Source organism: Dipodomys ordii, unplaced genomic scaffold (assembly GCF_000151885.1).
Source record: "Dipodomys ordii isolate 6190 unplaced genomic scaffold, Dord_2.0 Scaffold3, whole genome shotgun sequence".
NCBI classification, from domain to species: Eukaryota; Metazoa; Chordata; class Mammalia; order Rodentia; family Heteromyidae; genus Dipodomys; species Dipodomys ordii.
Genome location: NW_012267219.1, coordinates 28,849,191 through 28,871,906, shown reverse-complemented (window position 1 = coordinate 28,871,906; position 22,716 = coordinate 28,849,191). Strand labels below are relative to the sequence as shown.

The 22,716-nt window shown below is 40.1% G+C and overlaps 1 protein-coding gene across 1 annotated transcript in view; it reads left to right on the top strand.

Annotated features, from left to right (window-relative positions):
* Positions 1-22,716, top strand: part of LOC105988289 (uncharacterized protein C3orf20-like) — a 47,449-nt gene that overhangs the window by 14,764 nt on the left and 9,969 nt on the right. The window contains exons 4-5 of the mRNA XM_013019865.1: positions 866-1,160; positions 5,812-5,928. Of these exons, the coding sequence (XP_012875319.1) occupies positions 866-1,160; positions 5,812-5,928 (412 nt within the window). The remainder of the gene's footprint in view (positions 1-865; positions 1,161-5,811; positions 5,929-22,716) is intronic.

Below are 22,716 nucleotides of genomic sequence, written 5' to 3'. Positions count from 1 at the left end.
TGGTTTATTGGAGATAGGAGTCTCACGGTCTCTCCTGCCCGGGCTGGCTTTGAACCGTGATCCTCAGATCTCAGCCTTCTGAGTAGCTAGGATTACAGGCGTGAGCCACCAGCGCCCGGCAGGCCGTGAAACTCTTATGTCCAATAAACTACCAAAAAAACATAAGTGGCGCTGTGGCTCAAGTGGTAGAGTGCTTGCCTTGAGATGAAGAACTGAGAGACAGTGCTCAGGCCAAGAGTTCAAGCCCCATGACTGACAAAAAAAAAAAAAGTCAAAGGATTTACTGTTACATGGAGAGTGTCAGGTGGCAAGCCAGGATTTAGATTTCTGTTCTCTAACCATGGCTTATCAGTCTATTAATAAACCTAAAAATCCAATTCAGAAGTATGCTATAGGCATTTCATCTTCAATAATGTCCAGTGGGAAAATTATGATAGGAAAAGTGTACATACCAATCCAGCTTTGTCTTACTTTATTCTTTTTTCTATTTGTGTGCTTTTGGCCAAATGATTGCACCTCAGTTTTTGAGGCTCATCTTTTCCATCCATAAGGATACGACTTCAGTTGTTCCAATGGTTGAGAGAATAAGAGGAAATATCTTACAAACCATCCTTGTGTACATTCTCCTTGCCATTAAATTGCAATTAATGTTCTAGTGTCATTCTTACTAGCAACTATTTAGTCTTTTACCTGCAGAGCTGATATGTAATATTTATTGCACTGATAAGTATTGTAGCATGTTAGCAAATGAAATGCTGTCTAGAATTAAATTTCAATGTTGTACCAAAGTGATCACCCATAATTTAGGGATGTTCTTTCTGTCCTTACAATTCTTCAATGTGATTCCTCACTATTACATTTCCAGGTTTTCTCTTCCCAATGACAGAAAGGATTCATGTTTTGGTTCCCTGCTGATTTGTCCTGTAGTCCTGAGGCAAACACTGTGTGGAAAGGAAGAGGATACATGCCGATGTAGCCCTTACAGCATTCCTGAAGTGACAGATCTGGAGTATGATAACCTTATAAACAACCAGCTAGCCTCTACAGATCAAATTATAATCGTCTATGTATTCTCAGCTAAGGAAAAGGACAAGCATATCGAAGAAGTAACTAAAGTATACAGAGAACTAAATAGATCCAGAACCATGCCTTGCATTCAGGTAATAACATGTAGGAAAATGTTTTGTTGTATGCTTTATCTTAATACATTTTCTCAGTAACATAAAAAATTATGAATGCCTCAATATTTTTGGAGAATGAGGAGTCTGAACTCAGAGCCTCATACTTGCCAAGCAAGTGCTCAACCACTTCAGTCAGAACAACAGCATTCTTTGCCTTACTTATTTTTCAGATAGTTTCACCCTCTTGCCTGGGGCCAGCTTAGACTGTGAATCTCTGACCCTTTTGCCTCTCTTTACTTTGATTACATATTCACATCAACATATGTTTGTTTGTTTGTTTTGTCGGTCATGGGGCTTGAACTTTGGGTTTGGGCTCTGTCCCTCAGCTCTTCAGCTCAAGGCGAGCGCTTTACTTGAGCTACAGTGCCACTTCTGTTTTTTTCTTGTGGTTTATTGGATATAGGAGTCTCACGGTCTTTCCTGCCCCAGCTGGCTTTGAACCACAATCCTCAGATCTCAGCCTCCTGAGTAGCTAGGATTACAGGCATGAGCCACCAGCACCTGGCCATATGTTTTACTCTTTAAGATAAGGTCTTTCAGCCAGTACTGGTGGCTCACACCTCTAATTTTAGCTACTCAGGAGGTTGAGCTCTGAGATTCTGGTTTGAAGCCAGTTCAGACAAGGAAGTCCATGAGCCTCTAATCTCTAATTATCCACTCCAAAACCCAAAAATGGAGCGGTGGTTCATGGATAACGTACTAGCCTTGAACAAAAAAGCTCAGGACAGTACCCAGGCCTTGATTTGAAACCCAAGAACACCACACAAAAAGATAAAAAGAAAACAAGATAAGGTTTTACTGACTTTTCTTACTCAAGGGTGGCTTCTAACTATGATCCTCCTAGCTCTACCTTTTAAGGTACAAGGATTGCAAGCATGAGCCACTGTACCTCACTGACCACATTCCACTCTCCAAAATTGAGGTATTACGATCATATGATAAAAGTTATAAAATTTAATGGCTATGACTTTATTCCCAAAGTTTCATGTGCTTAGAAAATTGGTATTGAGGTGGTAGAAACTTTAAAAGTAGGGTCCTGTAAGAGATAATTAGATCACAGTGATGCTACCACTAGCAGAAATTAATGACTATCATAAGGGAGTGTATTAGGTCCCATGGGACTAGATTAGTTCTTATGAAAATGTATTGTTTTAAGGTTGAGGTTTTTTTTTTTTTTTCTTGGCCTCTTCCACATGTAGCCATTCTCTTCATGCTTCACCATGTTGTGAAATAGCCAGGGAGGCCATCATTAGATGCCAGTGCTGTTTGGAATTCTGGTGGCATGCCAGGTATTGAAATCATGAGCCAGATAAATCTTTTTAAATATATATCTGATATTTTGTTATAGCAAGGCAAAATGGATTAATACAGGCATATGGCATAATGAATTTTTATGTATCTGTGTAATCACCATCCAGATCAAGATATAGAATATTTCCAGTCCAATAGAATAGAATGCCAATATTCTCCCATTCTGTGTCCATAGCAGACATTAGTAATTTATCATTCTATTTAACTGAGTCTTGGCTAAGCTCTGAACTACTTTATCTGAATACTCTTCAAGTAGTTGCTACCAGTCTCCGTAGCCATGCATTAAAACAACTCTTATTTTTTTTATTTTATCACTGTGGCCTACTTCCCTGACTGTCTCTTTCTCTCAACCCCACTACTTCTGCTTGCTGCAGGCCTTTATTACTGCCCACAGATTTTCTACATTATCCTAACTGGTTTTTCTGCTTCTGGTCTTGGTCTCTTTGATATTTCTACCTATTACAGAGTGTTCTTTTTACCATGTGAACATGACTGCAGTGTTCTTATAATCCTTTAAGTCAAGTCTGAGTTCTTTAGACTCACTCACACTATGGCTCTCTCTATCCTGATGGTTCCACTCCCTGTCCCACCTTACTCTTATTATAGCTCTAATGAATATATTAGCTTGATAATATATTAGTATTTGATCTTCCTCAGGTGAAGGCATGTGAAAGCCAAAAGTCCTGGATTGTGTCAAAGCATGACCACATCACTCTGAGCAGGAATGTGGAAATGAGATACTCAGGAAGGGTAGGGAGCCACAGGTGAGGGGCAATGGCAATAGAGCCTCAGTTAAGGAAGTGATGGCAGCCCTTGGTGCCACAGTTTCAGGGCAGCTTGTTACTGGCATCCTCAGAGGGGAACTTGGAGTCATAGGTGAGCTTCTCACCATGCAGTATGTGGTAAAGGGCAAAGATGACAGTATGTTTCTGACATTCTACATGGATGATAGGATAGAAGCAGCTGGCTTCATATGAGTGGTTGATGGCATTTTTAAGAGTAGGTTTCTAGGAACTACTTGTACAGATACATTTACTGAAGTCTTACAATATGTGGTAATGTGACAGGGACTGGATTTTGGAATTTCATTCAAGTCTAATCTTATCTTCAAGGAAAAGGCAATCCAGAAAATGGACAACCAGAGCATGGTGAAGTGACAACCAGAGCATGGGTCAGAAATATAGATAGAGCATTCAGGCAGGAAGCATCGTATAGAGCAGTATGATTCAGGTGGAGAGCACTTTCCTATACATTGCCATGTTTTAGAAGACTCCATGTTGGAAGACAAGAGGATGTGGGACAGATCACATTGAGAAAGCCAGCAAACAGGTGTTCACAGGGGCCTGACTGTGAGGCTTGAAAGGATTTTGAACTCTGCTTGAAAAGTAGGAAGGTTCGTTAAAGGATTTATGCATAGAAACAACATGAAAAGACTGTGTGGTGAAGGATAATTTTGATAGAAAGATGCAGAGTGGCAGGGACAACTGTTACTGCACTTAACCAAGTGTGAAATTATCAAAGTGAAAGTGAGAAAAGGATGGTACATATGAAGTAAGGCTGCATCAGAAATAAGACTCCATAAGATCTGGAAGTATTAAGTAGGGAAGAGTTTACCTCTCATCTTCTCATTTGGACAATTTAGAGAACAGTAGCACTGGTTTTTATTTGTTTGTTTATTCATTGAGATAGGGAATTTAGAGTTGTTTTTTTTTTGGGGGTCCGGTCGTGGGGCCTGAACTCTGGGCCTGGGCGCTGTCCCTCAGCTCTTCAGCTCAAGGCCAGCGCTCCACCACTTGAGCCACAGCACCACTTCCGGCTTTTTTCTTTTTGCTTATGTGGTGCTGAGGAATCGAACCCAGGGCCTCAGGCATGCAAGGCAAGCACTCTACCACTGAGCCACCTTCCCAGCCCCGAGATAGGGAATTTAGAAGAAGGAGGGTAAGAAATATCTCAGGCTGGATGCTTGACATATTCTTAGAATCCTATACTTAGAAGTCTGAGGCAGGAAGATTGAAAGTTCTAGCCAGCTTGAACTACATAGAGAGAGGCCATCTAAAAATAAAAATAAACGAATTTCAACATGTCTTATTGCTTAGGTGGCTATCTCAAAACATAAGAGCTTAAACCAGTAAGCATCTGTTTGTTTGTGAATGGTACTTAACCCTGCTTCATGGAGCATTGGAGAAGTCAGTTTGAACAGGCCAAGGGATTCAAGCCCATTCACATGGCTGGTGGGAAGTGCTACTGCCATTTGGAGCTTAATTATGGCAATTGGCCCAGGGATCTCTTTTCATAAGGACTCTTGGAGCCCTGCTCCAGATTCTGCATAACAAGATGCCTGTTTTAAGAAGGAATGTTCCAAGAGGTGAAATGGGAACTACTTCTCTTAATACCTAGTCTCACAGTGGCACGTATGCTATTGGTCAATGCCTATCCCAGGCCAAACTAGATTCAAGGGCATCAGAAATGGCATCCATCTCTTGATGGAGTGGCAAATAATCTGTAGCTATGTTTAATCCACCATAAGAACATTTAAAGAAAAGAATAAATAGTCCTGTTGGACATGCTGAGTTTTGGTTTCCTGAGTGATGAAAAATGGAAGATCAAGAAGTCAACATCTCAGGCTGGGAAGGTGGCTCAGTTGTAGAGCGCTTGCCTTGCATGCATGAGGCCCTGGGTTCGATTCCTCAGCACCACATAAGCAAAAAGAAAAAAGTTGGAAGTGATGCTGTGGCTCAAGTGGTACAGCACTAGCCTTGAGCTGAAGAGCTGAGGGACAGCGCCCAGGCCCAGAGTTCAGGCCCCACGACTGGACACCCCCCCCCAAAAAAAAGAAGTCAACATCTCAACTTACAAATTTTGTGAGGAGAGCACTAGTTTCGGTAGATGTTTAGTTATTTACTCATCAAAAAATAATAGAAATATGTGTGAAGATAGTGAATAGCCTGGAGCATTGCCTCTAATAACACTTTTTAGTATAGTAGAAACTTAGAGGTAAAGGACAGAAAAAAATGTATTTGCTGAAGACTAATGAAGACCTGGGGGCACAGGAAGGAGACCTAGAAAAAATGTGGCCACAGAGGCTGTGAGAGAATTGAAGAGTGATACAAATTAACCTCACATGCCATAAAGGAGTCAAGTAACAAGAAGCAAAAATGTTCACTAGCCATTGGCAATACACAAACCTTTGATGAGCCATGGAAGCAATAGTAAGGATAAAATCTAGAATACAAATACTAAAGAATACAAATACTATTAAGTAGAACAAAAACTCAGTTGCCTGTGAAGTATCTTTTAAACTTCTTTTCTTTTCTTTTAGAGTCATTTGGATCCCTTTCGGTTGCTAAAATACAACATCTTGTCAGCATCTAAATTTACAGGCAGTGATTGTCCACTTCTGGTTCAAAGACACAATATCACCCCAGGCATTTTTTTGGTATGTGTTTTAAAATAGATCACTGTTCTAGCTGGACTATTGTTTGTAATGTTGGTCTAATTTGGAGATCATTCATAGGGTCCAGAGAAGGCTGAAGAATTCAGACATAGCTTTTACAATAAATTTTGACTATAGGTCTTCCTAGCTATTGAGTTATCCTTCCTATTGATCTAATGAAGTTAAAAATTGGACATTGTTAAAATTGAGGTGGCCAAATGAATTGTTGTGGAGATTACTCTTTGTAGTAAGATCAGTTCTCACTTTTAAGGTTATATAGTAGTTAGGTAAGGAACTAAGAATACATAAAAAGTACATAATTGAAAATAGAATAACTACTGAACTGAGGAAACTGAGTGCGCAGAGAAAGCATGGGAATTGAAAACAGAGCTGATTTCATGACCTGGTTCTATTACACGCTTGTTGTGTTATCTTTGGCAGATTTCTAAGCCTGATTTGTCTCTTAAAATAGAAAGAGTTATTGTAAAAGTAATTACTGTAAAATTTCAGCAAGACAATTGTATAAAGTACTTGTTTCAATTTCTTGCACCTTAGTGGTAATTCATAAACATTAATTCCATTGATCTGCTTTCGGTCACTGTAAATTAGGTTTGCCTTCACTAGAATTTTCCTGAAAGGATTCAAACAATAATGATTCTTTAGGTTGATGACACTTGCATATCAGTGTTTTTTTTTTAAGCATCTCTAAGGGATGGGGGCATGGCTTAAGTGGTAGAGCACCTACTTAGCAAGCAAGAGGACCTGTGTTCAAACACAAACATCTTGTAAGTAATTTTTCTAAGAAGCAACAGGCAGGATGTTCTCTCAAGATCCTTCCATCTTGGAAGGAGGAGGAGAAGAAGAAGGAGGAAACCCCATGATTTTGTCTACTGTCAATAGATGCATCAGATACATTACAAAATCAAATGTAACTTCATGAAAGTTACATTTTAGGAACAGTAAGTATAGCAGCTGACATTGAAATAATTATGATAATGTTAATAGAGTTTTAACTCAAAAATGGCTAGGCTCCATGCTAAGTAATTCTTGTGGGTTTTTTTTGTGGGGGGAGGGGGTCCGGTCGTGAGGCCTGAACTCTGGGCCTGGGCACTGTCCCTCAACTCTTCAGCTCAAGGCTAGCGCTCTACCACTTGAGCCACAGCGCCACTTCTGGCTTTTTTTTTTTTTTTTGCTTATGTGGTGCTGAGGAATCAAACCCAGGGCCTCAGGCATGCAAGGCAAGTGCTCTTATCACTGAGCCACTTTCCCAGCCCCAATTCTTGTGTATTTTTTCATCTAAATCCTCATAGTAAACAAAGGAGAGATGGAAAGATAGGTACATACTAATATTAATCCTGACAAAGAGATAGAAGCTGAAACTTAAGCAATTCATCCAAGGTCAAGGAGCTAGCCAAGTAGAAGGTCAAGGTTAAAATACAAGCTGGGCATCGGTGGCTCACACCTGTAATCCTAGCTACTCAGGAGGCTGAGATCTAAGGATTACCGTTTAAAGCCAGCCCAGGCAGAAAAGTCCATTAGACTCTTTTTTTTTTTTTGGGTCCGGTCATGGGGCCTGAACTCTGGGCCTGGGCACTGTCCCTCAGCTCTTCAGCTCAAGGCTAGCGTTCTACCTTGAGCCACAGCACCACTTCCAGCTTTTTTCTTTTTGCTTATATGATGCTGAGGAATCGAACCCAGGGCCTCATGCATGCAAGGCAAGTGCTCTACCACTGAGCCACCTTCCCAGCCCCCATTAGACTCTTATCTCCAATCAACTACCCAGAAAAAGCCGGAAGTAATGCTGTGGCTCAAGTGGTCTATATAGTTTGTTTTTTTTTTGTCGGTCATGGGGCTTGAACTTTGGGCCTGGGTGTTGTCCCTCAGCTCTTCAACTCAAGGCGAGCCCTCTACCACTTGAGCTACAGCGCCACTTCCATTTAACCTTGAGCACAAAGAGGCTCAGGGATAGTGCATAGGCCCTGAGTTCAAGCCCCAGGACTGACAAAAAAAAAGATTGAAATACAGATTTTCTCACTATAAATAGCAACTGCTATTATTTTATTTTATTTTGTTTCATTTTATTTTATTGTTAGCTTGGGGGGGGGGCGCTGTCCCTCAGCTCTTCAGCTCAAGGTGAGCGCCTTACCTCTTGAACAACAGTGCCCCTTCAGGTTTTCTAGTGGTTTATTGGAGAAAAGAGTCTCATGGACTTTCCTGACCGGGTTTGGCTTTTGAACCATGATCCTCAGATCTCAGCCTCCTAAGTAGCTAGGATTATAGGTGTGAGCCACCAGTGCCTGGCTAGAAACTGCTTTCAATGAAGACTGCAAGAACTCCTCCCACAAGGTAGTCTCAAGCCCACTACTTTGGGTATATGAAAGAGATGTATAGTGTAATACTTTCAGCTCATGAATGAGTTCCAGTTGAGAAGAAACTAAATGAATACTGAGCAAGAAGGCACAGTGACTCTTAGCTTCTTACAGAAAACAAGCTATCTGGTCACATGTGCCAAAGAAACAGATTCTATATAAATGAGATGGAGCAGAGGGTCATCCACGCATCTTCAGGGATGCCACACACAAAGAAAGTGAGAGTAGCTCAATCACTGGTTTCTCAAAGCTGAATTATTTGTCAGATTTCAGCGGAAATATACATAATTGTCATGTAAACAGTCCTATTGTGTGGAAGAGAAATCGTAGGTCATGCCTGGCTCATCACTGCCTGGATCTCCTGGGTGCAGGAGTATTGGCAGGTGAACTTGCTTGGTTTGTAGCCTGGCTTCTTATAAATATACTGTGGTTAGGACGGGGAAAAATCAATCCACATAATGAAAATATATGTGTTCCTTAAGTTCTATTCATCTGTCCCATCAGAATCCAGAGTTTGACAGGTGAAATTGGCCTATTTCTCTGTAAGAGGATATTAACACTGATGCTGATCACCTGAGACAAAGTCCTATTCAAACAATGGCTGCCAAGCCAAGAACAAGGGGAAGGCTTCAGCCTGTGGATCTGTCTGTCCACTGGGTGACAGTGTTGGTCCATCAGAAATAAATGTGTTTTGTCCCTGGTCCAGGAAACTCCAGGTCCCTGAAAGGAAAGACTGCATCCAGATGGCACACAGAGGGCCACGGAGAGCCGTGCGGCTGCTCCTCCCTGAGTGAGCAGAACGGGTTTATATGTTATCTTTCAATGGAAAATCTTGTCTTGCTAGTCTCAGTTTCTCTGGGAAAGCACTGCAGAGCATGTATGTGATTTCCATAATAAACTGCATTTTTTTCTCAAAATGTAAACAAGGCAGATAGCTTGCAAAGAATGTTATGACAGGGGCTGGGAAGGTGGCTCAGTGGTAGAGCGCTTGCCTTGCATGCCTGAAGTCCTGGGTTCGATTCCTCAGCACCACATAAGCAAAAAGAAAAATGCCGGAAGTGGCACTGTGGCTCAAGTGGTAGAGCGCTAGCCTTGAGCTGAAGAGCTGAGGGACAGCGCCCAGGCCCAGAGTTCAGGCCCCACGACCGGACCAAAAAAAAAAAAAAAAAAGAATGTTATGACAAATAAACTCAAAATTCATTTTAGCTATTTATTAAGATTTATTAGGGGTTTATTCTTCTAAGTATACATTACTTCAGGGCTCTGAAGAGGGCAGTGGTTCTTATTGGGGTCTGTTATTTTCAAATTGCCAAGTCCCAGGTTGACATCATTTTGTCCCTGTCAAGAGGAAAGACAGGAAGACAAGAACAAGAAGTTGTAGTAGCCAATTCCATGTGGTTGCTGGGAATGATGGAGGTATGTTAGCAAAATGCATTTAGAGGGAGAGTGATGTAGCCAGCCCAACGAGACAGAAAATGAGTTTAATGTTTGTTTTAGGAAGCTTTGAGAGGGTTGGTTGATGTTAATTTTTTTCTCTTCCACTCCACCTCTCCCAAAATGGAGAATAAAAGATAATGGCTCAAAATATTTGTGACATCATTATAATGTTTTGTGAGCAATGAAGTTACAGTAATGTGAGGCTCTGCTCCAAATTCTTAATTAGGTTGGAAGACTAAAATAGGATGCTCAATTTAAAAAGTAGATCACCTAAAAGCTTTCTTTTTTCTTCTTTCGTTTATTTGGTCCAATTTATGTATGTTAAATTAGGATACTTATATTTTGTACAGTTAATGTAACAAAGGTTTTGAATAGTTAAGCAACACTAGAGGAGTTCTATTTGAGCTCTGAGAATCTCAAGTGAGGCTTAGAAATATAACCAGGTCCTCTGGATTTCACTCCCTGAGGTTCACAATTGGCAACATTGAACAATACAAAACAAAGGGCTATGGAAGGTGCCTTGCCAAACTCCAGCTGTAAGACACTTCTTTGCTCTTTGGATACTTCAGTCCTTCTCTGACTTTACGACACCCAGCAGCGTAGGAGTATTTAGACAAATTGTACCCTTCCTTCCTTCCTTCCTTCCTTCCTTCCTTCCTTCCTTCCTTCCTTCCTTCCTTCCTTACTTCCTTCCTTCCTTCCTTCCTCCTCTCTTTCCTTCCTTCCTTCCTTCCTTCCTTCCTCCTCTCTTTCTTTCTTCCTTCCTTCCTTCCTTTCTTTCTTTCTTTCTTTCTTTTCTTTCTTTTTTTGTGTGCTGGTTCTGGGGCTTGAACTCAGGGCCTAGGTGCTGTATCTGAGCTTTTGTGTACTATTTGAGCCATAGTTCCACTTCTGGCTTTTTGGCATTTAATTGGACTTTTCCTGACAGGGCTAGCTTGTATCCTCAGATCTCAGCTTTCTGAGTAGCTAGGATTATGGGTGTGAGCCACTATGCCTAATTACATGCATTTTATGTTCTTGAAGAGAAGAGGTTTGGTGGTCTCACCCAGAAACACTAATGAGAAGAGGCCTTGAACAAACAAGATTGAGAATTTGCTGGGATGAGTGCAGAGCAGAACAGAGCAGTGCAGTTTCTTCAGGGAAGCAAACCCAACCTGGATACCTCTATTTCTCCCTGAGGGAATCACAGAGAAAGCAAAACTGAGAATAAAATGCAAGGGCTTGTATCCTCAGCAGCCCAGAAAACCCTTTATCTGTTTGTCTCTGTAGAGAGGTGCACAAGATTCAGTCATCCCAGTCTTAGCTACTGCACAGAATTCAACAACAACAAAAAAATAAGATTAGTGTGTGAAATGACTCATATGACATAGACTAATTAGTATACCCCTTAATTATTACTGAAATAAAACAGGTCTTGCTTGTCTTGGTGGTGGAGGAAAAAAAGAAAAGAAAAGCAGAGTCTCTAATGTGATCAACTGAAGATCTTAGGAGACTGAAACAATGTTGCTAAACCGCTAACTAATGGAAGGACTCAATTTCTTTCATTCTTTACCAAAATAATGCTAATGGGTATTCCCCTTACAGGCTTTTTTCTTATTTTAAATGTACTTAGATTTCTTCTGGCAGCTCTTTCTTCTTCCATTCTAAATAATATTCATTAAAGGTCTGTAATGTTTTCATCATGTGATGCTGTTTGACTACTAACTAGAAAAGGCTATTGGGCCTAGTGAACATGTTCACCTTGGCCAAGAAAGGAACTCTCTTCCTGGCCTCCCAAATACTAGGGTGGGGCCAGAAAACATAAGTGATCCACTTCAGTTAAGGGGAGACCAAAGCTTGGGAAAGAGAGTGAATCCTGTAAGGAAAGTAATTGCCAAGAGAAATAGGAGTCCATGTATAGACAGAAAGAACCCACTTAGGATAGGAATTCCTTCTGAGTTTATATTCTAAAGATTATATTCTAAGTGACTGGGGTGAGGCTCAGTGGTAGTGCATGTTCAAGATTCTGGGTTTGAACTCTAGGACATACATACATACATACATATGAATAAAGTAATATACTAGCTCCTAAAAAGGAACACTTACTATTTGGTAAGACTATACATTTCAACACTACATGATTCTAATTTTTTTAATGTTCTTTAAAATAATTTAATATCAAAAGCCAAGTGCCAGTCAGTTGCTCATGCCTGTAATCCTAGCTACTCAGGAGTCTGAGATCTGAGGATCACAGTTCAATGCTAGCCTGGGCAGAAAAGTCCATGAGACTCTTATCTCTAATAGACTACCAAGAAAAATCTAGAAGTGGTGCTGTGGCTCAAGTGGTAAAGCACTAGCCTTGAACACAAAGAGACTCAGGGACAGCACCCAGGCCCCAAGTTCAAGCCCCAGGACCTGCACAAAATAGTAATAATAATAATTGAACATCAGCTAGGTGCCAGTGGCTCAGTTCTATAATCCTAGCCACTCAGGAAGCTGAGATATGAGAATTGAGGTACAAAGCCAACCCAGACAAGAAGATCCATGAGACTGTTATCTCCAATTAGTTACCAAAAAATGCCAGAAGTGAAGCTGTGGATCAAATTGTAGAGCACTAGTTTTGAGCATAAGAGCTAAGGGACAGTGTCCAGGCCCTGAGTTCAAGCCCCAGTACCTGCACTAATAATAATAATAGCTATTATTAATATCCAGTAATAAATGTTTAAAATTAAAATTTATGGTATATTCATATAATAGAATATTATTCAGTATGTTATAACACCAATGATGCTAGTGTGAAAGAATTTCTTGTATCTTATTTTGTGTGTATAACACATTTATACTTGTGTAATTGTATAATATAATAATAAATGTATAATAAAAAAATCAGCAAACCATGGTTTTGTTGTGTCTTCCTGACTGGAGGGAGTAAGTAAAATAGTTTACCCAAAATTATACAGCTACTCAATATTGGGGCTGGTGTGGACAACTTTCTCTACCCACTCATGCTAGAACAAGGTATATAAAGTGGTGCAGGTGCAGTACAGTAGCAATTCAAACATTAGCCAGGCTCAGTGATACATATCCATAGTCCCAGTTACTTGGGAGGCTGAAGCAGAGGATTGCTGGGGTTTAGAAATTTGTCTGCACATAGTAAGACTTCATCACTTTTTAAAAATCATTATCATATACCTAGCAGTTCCATCTATAGCTACAGAACCCAAAGAATTTGAAACAAGGCATTTGTTTCATAGAAGGGTTAATTCACATTGTCAAAAAGGTTTGAATTTTTATAGGAATGAAAGCCTTTGGGTCTTAAGCAATTGAGGGCATTTCGGCAAGCAACACGAACCAATTCTGACTAACTTGGGGAAAAGGGAGCAGTTAAAGAATTTTGAGTAAGTAATCCATAGAGTCGAAGACAGAATTAATCCGATCATTAATAATACCTTAGGTAGGAATTGGAAGAATAGCCCAGTGATTGCCTAGCATGCCTGAGTTCTGGGTTCAATCCACATTACTACCAACACTGTATGAGGGTTCAATCTGCCTTACTAGCAACACTCTATGAGGACACATTTCTCCTCACCAGTGTTTGTTTTCTTGATGGATGCCATTCTGACTCAGGTGAGATAGGGCCTTACCGTGGTTTTTTGTTTGCATTTCCTTTATGGCTAAGCATGTTAAACATTTCTTCATGTAACTATTATATTTCTTATTGTGAGAACAGTCTGTTCAGTTTGCCTTCCCATTTATTAATTAGATGATTCTCTTGCTGTTTAATTTTTTTCTTTTTGCGCTCTTTGTATATTCTGGATACTGATCTTTTATCTATTGAATAGTTGGCAGATGTTTTCTCCCCTTCTGTGGGTTGCCTCTTGATTCTGATGGTGTTGAATCTCTTTTAATTATTTCTCTTACTGTTCTGGCTAGGGATTCTAGTACCATCTTGAACAAGAGTGAGGAAATTGGAAAGCCCTTGTATTGTTGTTGACTTTAGGGGAAATTATTTCCATTTTTTCTCCATTAATATGAATATTGCAATGAGTTTGTAAGTTGCTTTGGGCAGCATGGCCATTTTAATTATATTAATTCTGCCAACCCATGAGCATAGGAAATCTTTCCATCTTCTGATATTTTCTTCAAATGACTTGTCCTCTACACTGAGTGTGATGTTGGATATAGATTTGTCATATGTTGCTTTGTTCAGGTACATCCTTTCTATTCTTTTTCTGAGGTTTGATCCTAAATGGAGATTGAATTTTGCAAAGGCACTTTTTTTTGCATGATCATGTGATTTTTTTGGGGGGGTTGATTGTATTCATGTGATAGATTACACTTTTTTTGGGGGGGGTCCGGTCATGGGGCCTGAACTCTGGGCCTGGGCACTGTCCCTCAGCTCTTCAGCTCAAGGCTAGCACTCTACCACTTGAGCCACAGCACCACTTCCAGCTTTTTTCTTTTTGCTTATGTGGTGCTGAGGAATCAAACCCAGGGCCTCAGGCATGCAAGGCAAACACTCTACCACTGAGCCACCTTCCCAGCCCACACTTTTTTTTTTGTCGGTCATGGGACTTGAACTCTGGGCTTGGGTGCTGTCCCTGTGCTCTTCAGCTAAAGGCGAGTGCTCTACCGCCTGAACCACCGCACCACTTCCAGTTTTCTAGTGGTTTATTGGAGATAAGAGTCTCAGGGACTTTCCTGCTCTGGCTGGCTTTGAACCATGATCCTCAGATCTCAGCCTCCTGAGTAGCTAAGATTACAGGCATGAGCCACCTCTGCCCGCTGGATTATACTTTGATTTATGCATATTGAACTATCTTCATATCCCTGGGATGAAATCAACTTGGTCATGGTGTATGATTTTTTTTCCAATGTGTTGTTGAATTTTGTTTGCAAGAATTTTAGAGTTTTGTATTAATGTTATTTAACAAGATTGGTCTATAATTTTGTTTGCTACATCTCTGTGGAGTTTTGTTGTTGTTGTTGTTTTTTTGGGGGGTCTGGTTGTGTGGCCTGAACTCTGGGCCTGGGCGCTGTCCCTCAGCTCTTCAGCTCAAGGCTAGTGTTCTACCACTTGAGCCACAGTGCCACTTTCGGCTTTTCTCTTTTTGCTTATGTGGTGTTGAGGAATCGAACCCAGGGCCTCAGGCATGCAAGGCAAGCGCTCTACAACTGAGCCACCTTCCCAGCCCCTCTGTGGAGTTTTGAATTGAATTTAGTACTTGCTTCCTAGAATAAGTTTGGCAGCATTCCTTCTCTATTTCATGGACTTTTGAGGAGTACTGGTGCTATATATTTTGAAGATCTGAGAAAATTAGGCTTTTCTTGAGACTGCTTCCTTATCATAGATCTGTTTAAGCAGTTTATATACTTTAGGTTCAGTTTTGGTAGGTCAACTAAATTTTTTCCCTCTTTTTTAGGTCAACTATATTTTTCCTTCTTTTTTTTTCTATCCATTTCTTCTAAAATTACAACTTAAATGAGTAAAAGTTTTGAATACATTCTTTCATGATTCATTTGATTTCTTTGGTATCTTTTTTGGTAATATTCCCATTTTCATCTATCATTTTATCAATTTGCTTCTCTTCCCTCCTTTTAGTCAAATTAACTAGGGGTTTATTATTCTTATGGTACAGTGTTTTGTTTCATTGATTCTTTGTGTATATTTTAATCTTCTTTTATTAATTTCTGCCATAATATTTAATATTCCTTTCTCTATATTTGTTTTATGATTAGCTTATTTGTATTCTAGAAGTTTGAGGTACATTCCAAGGCTATTTGAAATCTCTCTCTTTCTGTCTTTCTCTTTCTTTTTCTTCCCCTACCCTCTCTTTGTCTGTCATGGGGCTTGAACTCAGGGCCTGGGTGCTGTCCCTGAGCTTTTTTGCCCAAAGTGAGCCCTCTACCACTTTGAGTCATAGCTCTAGTTCTGGTTTTTAAGTGGTTAATTGGAGATGAGTCTCATGAGGACTTTCTTTCTTCCTGGACTGACTTTCAGCCATGATGCTCAGACCTCAGCCTCCTGAGTAGGTAAGATTACAGCCACCTGTACTCAGCTTCCTTGAGCAATTTTGCTCAAGGCTAGTGCTCAACTTCATTGAGCCACAGCCCCCCTTTGGTTTTCTGGTCGTTTATTGGAGATAAGAGTCTCATGGATTTTCCTGTCCAGGTTGGCTTTGAACCATGATCCTTACATTTCAGCCTCCTGAGTAGTTAGAATTACAGATGTGAGCCATTGTGCCCAGCTTTCTCTCATTTGATGGAGGCATTCATGGTTATAAATTTTCCTCTCAATACAACCTTTGCTTTGTCCCAAAGGTTCTGGTAGGATGTGCTTTCATTTCCCAATAGATTCCAGGAACTTTTTGATTTCGCTCTTCATTTCTTCAGTGACTTACATGTCTTTCAACAGTGTATTGTTCAGTCTACATGTGTTTGAATATTTTCTGTTTGTTTTTTTGGGTCCAGTCATGGGGCCTGAACTCTGGGCCTGGGCGCTGTCCCTCAGCTCTTCAGCTCAAGGCTAGCGCTCTATCACTTGAGCCACAGCACCACTTCCGGCTTTTTTCTTTTTGCTTATGTAGTGCTGAGGAATCGAACCCAGGGCCTCTGGCATGCAAGGCAAGCACTCTACCACTGAGCCACCTTCCCAGCTCATGAATATTTTCTGTAGTATCTGTTGAATACTAGTTTAATTCCCTTATGGCCTGATAGAATACAATGCATGATTTCAATTTTCTTGTTGTTTGCTGAGACTTGCTTTATGTCCTATATATATTCTATTTTGGAGATTTATGAGCTGCTAAGAAAAGTATGTATTGTGTCACTACTGGATGAAGTAACTCTGTATGTATCTGTTAAGTCTATTTGATCCACAGTGTCATTTAATGCTAAGATTTTTGTTGTTGTTGTTTGGATGACCTATTTATGAGAGAGTATATTTTCTTTTTTCTTTTTGTCAGTTGTGGGGCCTGAACTCTAGGCCTGGGCACTGTCCCTCAGCTCTTCAGCTCAAGGCTAGTGCTCTACCACTTGAGCCATAGTATCACTTCTGGGCTTTTTCTGCTTATGTGGTGCTAAGGAATCAAACCCAAGGCCTCATGCATGCAAGGCAAGCACTCTACCACTGAGCCACCTTCCCAGCTCTGAGAGTGTATATTTTCTTGTTTTTATTTTGTTGATTTTTTTCTTTTATTTCCTCCTCTTTTTTGTGTGTATGTATATCTTTTTTTTCAATAGATCTCCAAATCTCAGCAACATTTTGTTTCATGCTCTTTCTTTGTTTGTTATTTCCATGAAAACTTCCTATTCCTATGTATTCCATGTCACATGTCCTAATTCTGTCTTTTCAGCCTTTGAGTTTTATGCTTCAATCTTAGTCCAAAGGACATTGTAGGAGTGAAGTCAGGGGGATGATATAACTGGCCGTCCAAAAGAATCATGGCTGATGTCCAAGTGGCAAGACATGTTAGCAACAGAAACCCAAGAAATTCATTTGATCATGATTTTAGGTGACATAAGAGCCTTCATATTGAAGACCTTAAAGACCCACTATATACATATTTTTGGGGAGGAGGTGGGACTGGACTTTTGAACTCAGGGCCTTGTGCTTGCTTAGGCAAATACCCCCCAAAGGTACTCCCCCAACCCTTATATTTAGTCTGCCTTTCCACTTATTATTCAGGAATTATAATTGTCCATTGATGTCCTTCACACTGAGAATAGTGCCTGGCATGAAGCACATACTTAAAATAGCCATTATGGGTTTGGGTAATTTAAAAGAGGAGGAAAAAGTATATGTATGTGTGTAAAAATTTCAGTTTAAAATGGATACAGGTTTTTATAGATTTTAAAAAAATGCTTCAATAGTGACATGCCTGTAATCCCAGCCATTTAGGAGGCTGAGATCTGAGGATTGTGGTTCAAAGCCAGCCTGGGCAGGAAAGTCCCCGAGACTCTTATCTCCAATTAGCCACTAGAAAACTAGAAGTGGTGCTGTGGCTCAAGTGGTAGAGTGCTAGCCTTGAGCACAAAGAGTCTCAGGGACAGTGCCCAGGCCCTGAGGTTCAAGCCCCACAACTGACAAAAAGAAATAGTGACAATAGCATCAGGGTACTTGGTTTTTAAAATGCTACGAAAATTTGGATTATATCATTTGAGGTTCGTTTCTCTTTGTTTTTGCTGGGAGTTGAACCAGGCCTTGAGTATGTGAAGGATATTGTTATGCACCTGAGATAACACTTCCAATTGCTGTTTATAGTTTTGAATCTCAACCAAAATTCAAACAAACAAGAACCTTCTATACTGCATGGGGATATACTATAAGCTATAGAAATTGAAGGTATTTTCTAGTCTAACACAGTCCATATTATGGTCAAGTTATGATCAAAACTCGATCACTGCAGCCTGCTGCCTCACCAGGAGGCCATAGTTTTAGCTGATGTATGAAGATACATGGATTGGAAAGTTTTCTTCAGAGTTGTGAATAAAGCCCCAAATAAGAATGAAACGTTCTCAGCTTACCAATTTTTAAAATTGTACTTTTTTGGGGGGGATCAGATATGGGGCCTTGGCTCTGTCCTGGAGCTATTTTGCTCAAGATTAGCACTTTAGCTCAGTCATAGCACCACTTTGGGTTTTCTTGGTAGTTTAATGGGAGATAAGAGTCTCATGGACTTTCCTGCCAGGGCTGGCTTTGAACCTTGATCCTCAGATCTCAGCTTCCTGAGCAGGTAGGATTACAGGCATGAGCTACTGGCATCTGAGTATACTTTTTTTTTTTTTTTGGCAAGTCCCATGGCTTGAACTCTGGGCCTGGGCACTGTCTTTGAGCTTCTTTTGCTCAAGGCTAGCACTCTACCACTTGAGCCACCTCTCCACTTCTGGCTTTTTTGAGTAATTTATTGGAGAGAAGAGTTTCATGGACTTTCCTGCCTGGGCTGTCTTCAAACTGCAATCCTCAGATCTCAGCCTCCTGCGTAGCTAGGATTACAGGTATGAGCCATTAGTGCCTGGCTTGTAACTTGTTTTATTATATAAATATTTCAAATTTATTGTGTATTTGTGTAAATTGGCTAAAAGTCATCCTTATGTCACTATTTAGAAATAATCAGATTCTTTAGATCTTATAAAACATTTGCAACATATTTTTTGTTGTAACCTTGCCACTGATTATCATTAACCCATTGTCAGTGTGATCTTCTAAATTCAGGCCAAGATAAATGGCTTCTGTGGTTAATACCCAGGCATTAAAAAATAAAGGCAAAATATTTCCGATCAGGACAGAACTCCATTGGCTATGCAGACTGGCATAGAAAGAGGAGACACATTCTTTTGTTGCAGTTATTATAAATCCAAAAATTCTATTCCCAGGGAGAACTCTTGTAATAGGACATCCCTCTGTGGTGAAGATTTTGCTATCTGAAAGGAAAAGAACATGGGGCATAGGTGACTATGTCCTTTCTAGTACTTCGAGGATTTATTCCTTGAAGAGAAGTAGATCATTCTTTTTGAACTCAGGACCTGGGCACTGTCCCTGAGTTTTTTTGTTTGTTTTTTTCTTTTCTTTTTTTTTAACCCAAGGATTGCATCCTACCACCTGAGCCACATCTCCACATCCAGATTTTTGGTGATTAATTGGAGATAAGAATCACACTGGCTTTCTAGCCTGGTGTGCCTTCAGACTGCAATCCTCAGATTTCAGCTTCCTGAGTAGCTGGGATTACAGTTAGCCACTGGCACCAGGTAGATTTTTTTTTTTTTTCGTCAGTTGTGGGCCTTGAACTCTGGGCCTGGGCACTGTCCCTCAGCTCTTCACCTCAAGGTGAATGCTCTACCACTTGAGCCACAGCACCACTTCTGGTGGTTTATTGGAGATGAGAGTCTCATGGACTTTCTTGCCTGGGCTGGTTTTGAACCATGATCCTCAGATTTTAGCCTTCTGAGTAGCTAAGATTATAGGGATGAACCACCGGCACCTGGCAGGTAGATCATTTTTAACAATATAACTTCAGAACTACAATCAGCTGCTTCCCTTGCTACCTTTTCTTATCCTTTCTTCCTAACCTCTAACAGTTGAATATCTTCCAGTTGTTTGCCACAAGCTCTATAAAATAAACCCTTTCTTTCACAGAATGAGAAACCTGGCTTTACAAACAACAGAGAAAGCAGAATTTAAGAAATGGGAGAGGCTTTTGGAGCTATAAGTAATAAATCCTACTTGTGTTTTGTTTTGATGGAGGAAACTGTGGCTCAGTATGATTAAATGATATTTCTGAGTTTTAGACTAGTTTTGTCCAGAATTCAAGTCTACTGACTCCCAAATTCAAGGGCACTCTATTATCTCTTAGAAATTAACTATGTCATGAAATGTGTACACCAGGCAGTTAATCAGAATGATTAAGAATGGTTGTTGGTAATTTTAGACTTAATTAGGGTATTTGTTCTGCCACTTGTTCTATTTTCTTATCTTCAAATGATATATTCAGTTCCTTGAAATATGTATGATGACTACCTTATGTGTATACGCCTAATATTTTGTAGTGACACAGTTGAAGATCTTTATTTTTTTAATTTAAATTTTATTGTAAAGGTGATGTACAGAGGGGATACAGTTACATAAGGTAATGAGTACATTTCTTTTTTGAACAGTGTTATCTTTTCCCTTGTTTTCTCCCACTTTTTCCCCTCCTGATTCCGTGTCCTCCAAGTTGTAAAGTTCATTTCTAACCTAGTGTCTAGTGAGTATCACTGTTGAATTGGTTCAACCTTTGTCCCACTGTTTCTAAACTTATATACAAGACAAAAGGTAAAGAAGTTTTTTAAAAAGTTAAGAGTTGGTGGTTCACACCTGTAATCCTAGCTACTTAGGAGGCTGAGATCTGAGGATCGTGGTTCAAAGCCAGCCTGGGCAGGAAAGTCTCTATGAGACTCTTATCTCTAATTATACACCAGAAAACCGGAAGTGGTGCTGTGGCTCAGGTAGTAGAGTACTTGCCTTGAGCTGAAGAGCTAAGGGACAGCACCCAGGCCCAGAGTTCAAGCCCCACGACTGATTAAAAAAAAACAACCCCCCAAAAAAAACCTCACAACCCCCCAAAACAAAAACAAACAAACATAAGAAACCAGTGACAACAGAGAATAAGGAGACCAAAGAAAGAAAAATAACCACAAACAGTACAATAAAAAAACCCCTCTTGTTCCCATTTCTTGGAGTTCATTTTGATAAGCGTCATCTTATATGGTCATATGCACATAGTTATTGAGCCATGGTGATCCTCCCCTAAGAATATCCTCCTTTGTTCTCAGTGTGAAAATGCTTAGAGTGCTATTTAATTAATCATATCTGAGTGTAATTATTTGCCTTTCACTATCCATTGGATTAATGTATATTTATAGACCTATTCCGGTAATTACAAATGAGGGAAACCGTGCAGCATATGTATCTTTGGGTCTAGCTTACTCCACTTAATGTAATTTTTTCCAAGTATTTCCATATCCTTATGAATGGAGCACTGTCATTCTTTCTGATGGGAGCATAAAATTCCATTGTGTATATATATCACATCTTTTTTTTTTTTTTTTTTGGTCCGGTCGTGGGGCCTGAACTCTGGGCCTGGGCGCTGTCCCTCAGCTCTTCAGCCCAAGGCTAGCGCTCTACCACTTGAGCCACAGCACCACTTACGGCTTTTTTTCTTTTTGCTTATGTGGTACTGAGGAATCGAACCCAGGGCCTCAGGCATGCAAGGCAAGCACTCTACCACTGAGCCAACTTCCCAGCCCCTATATATCACATCTTTTGATCCATTCATCCAATGAGGGACTTCTGGGTTGAGTCCATATCTTAGTAAATAATGGTAAATAATACTGCAGTAAACATGGTTGTGCTGATGGCATTAGTGTGGGCTGGTTTGTGATCATTTGGATAAATGCCTAGGAGTAGGATTGCTGGGTCATGCAGAAGCTCTGTGAGGAGTTTTTTGAGGAACATCCATACTGCTTTCCAGAGTTGCTGAACAAGTTTACACTCCCACTAACAGTGTAGTAGTGTTCCCTTTTGGCCAGCATCTGTTATTAGTTTTCTAACTGGGGTGAGTGGAATCTCAGTGTTGTTTTGATTTGCATTTCTTTTATGGCCAGAGATGTTGAACATCTCTGCATGTGTCTATTGGCCATTCTTATTTCTTCTTTGGAGAAGTCTCTCTTTAAGTCTTTAGCTTATTTATTAATGGGGTTGCTGTTTCTTAGAGGATTTGTTTTTGGGGGTTTAATTTTTTGAACTTTAAGTATATTTTAGATATGAGGCCCTTGTCTGATGCATAGCTAGTAAAGATCTTCTCCTGTTCTGTGGGCTTTCTATTTACCTTACTATGTTTTTTTGCCATACAGAAATTCTTCAATTTTATGCAGTCCCATTTATCCAGACTTTCTTTCATTTGTTGTTTCTGGCTCTTAGGAAGTTTTGACCAATGCCAACGAGTCCTAGTGTTTCCCCTATCCCTTCCTATAATATTTTCAAGGTATCTGGTATTACATTGAGGTCTTTGATCCATTTGGAATTTATTCTGGTGCAGGGTGATATATAAGGATCTAACTTCAGTTTTCTGCACTTGTATAGCCAATTTTGCCAGCACCATTTATTGAAGAGGCTGTGTTTTTGGCTATTAGGTGGCTATAGGTCTTTTGGTTCATTTCTGGGTCTTTGATTCTATTCCATTGGTCTTCAGGCCTGTTCATGTGCCAGTACTAAGTTGTTTTTTTTATAACTATAGCTTTGTGGTCTGGGGAAGTAGCATAGTGGTAAAGTGCTTACCTAGCATGCATGAAGCCCTTGTCTTGATTCCTCAGTTCTACATAAGCAGAAAAAGCCAGAAGTGGTGCTATGGCTCAATTGCTAGAGTGCTAGCCTTGAACAAAAAGAAGCTCAGAGACAGTGCCTGAGTTCAAATCCCAGGACTGGCCAAAAAAAACCCCAAAAAACAAAAAACAACTACAGCTTTGTAAT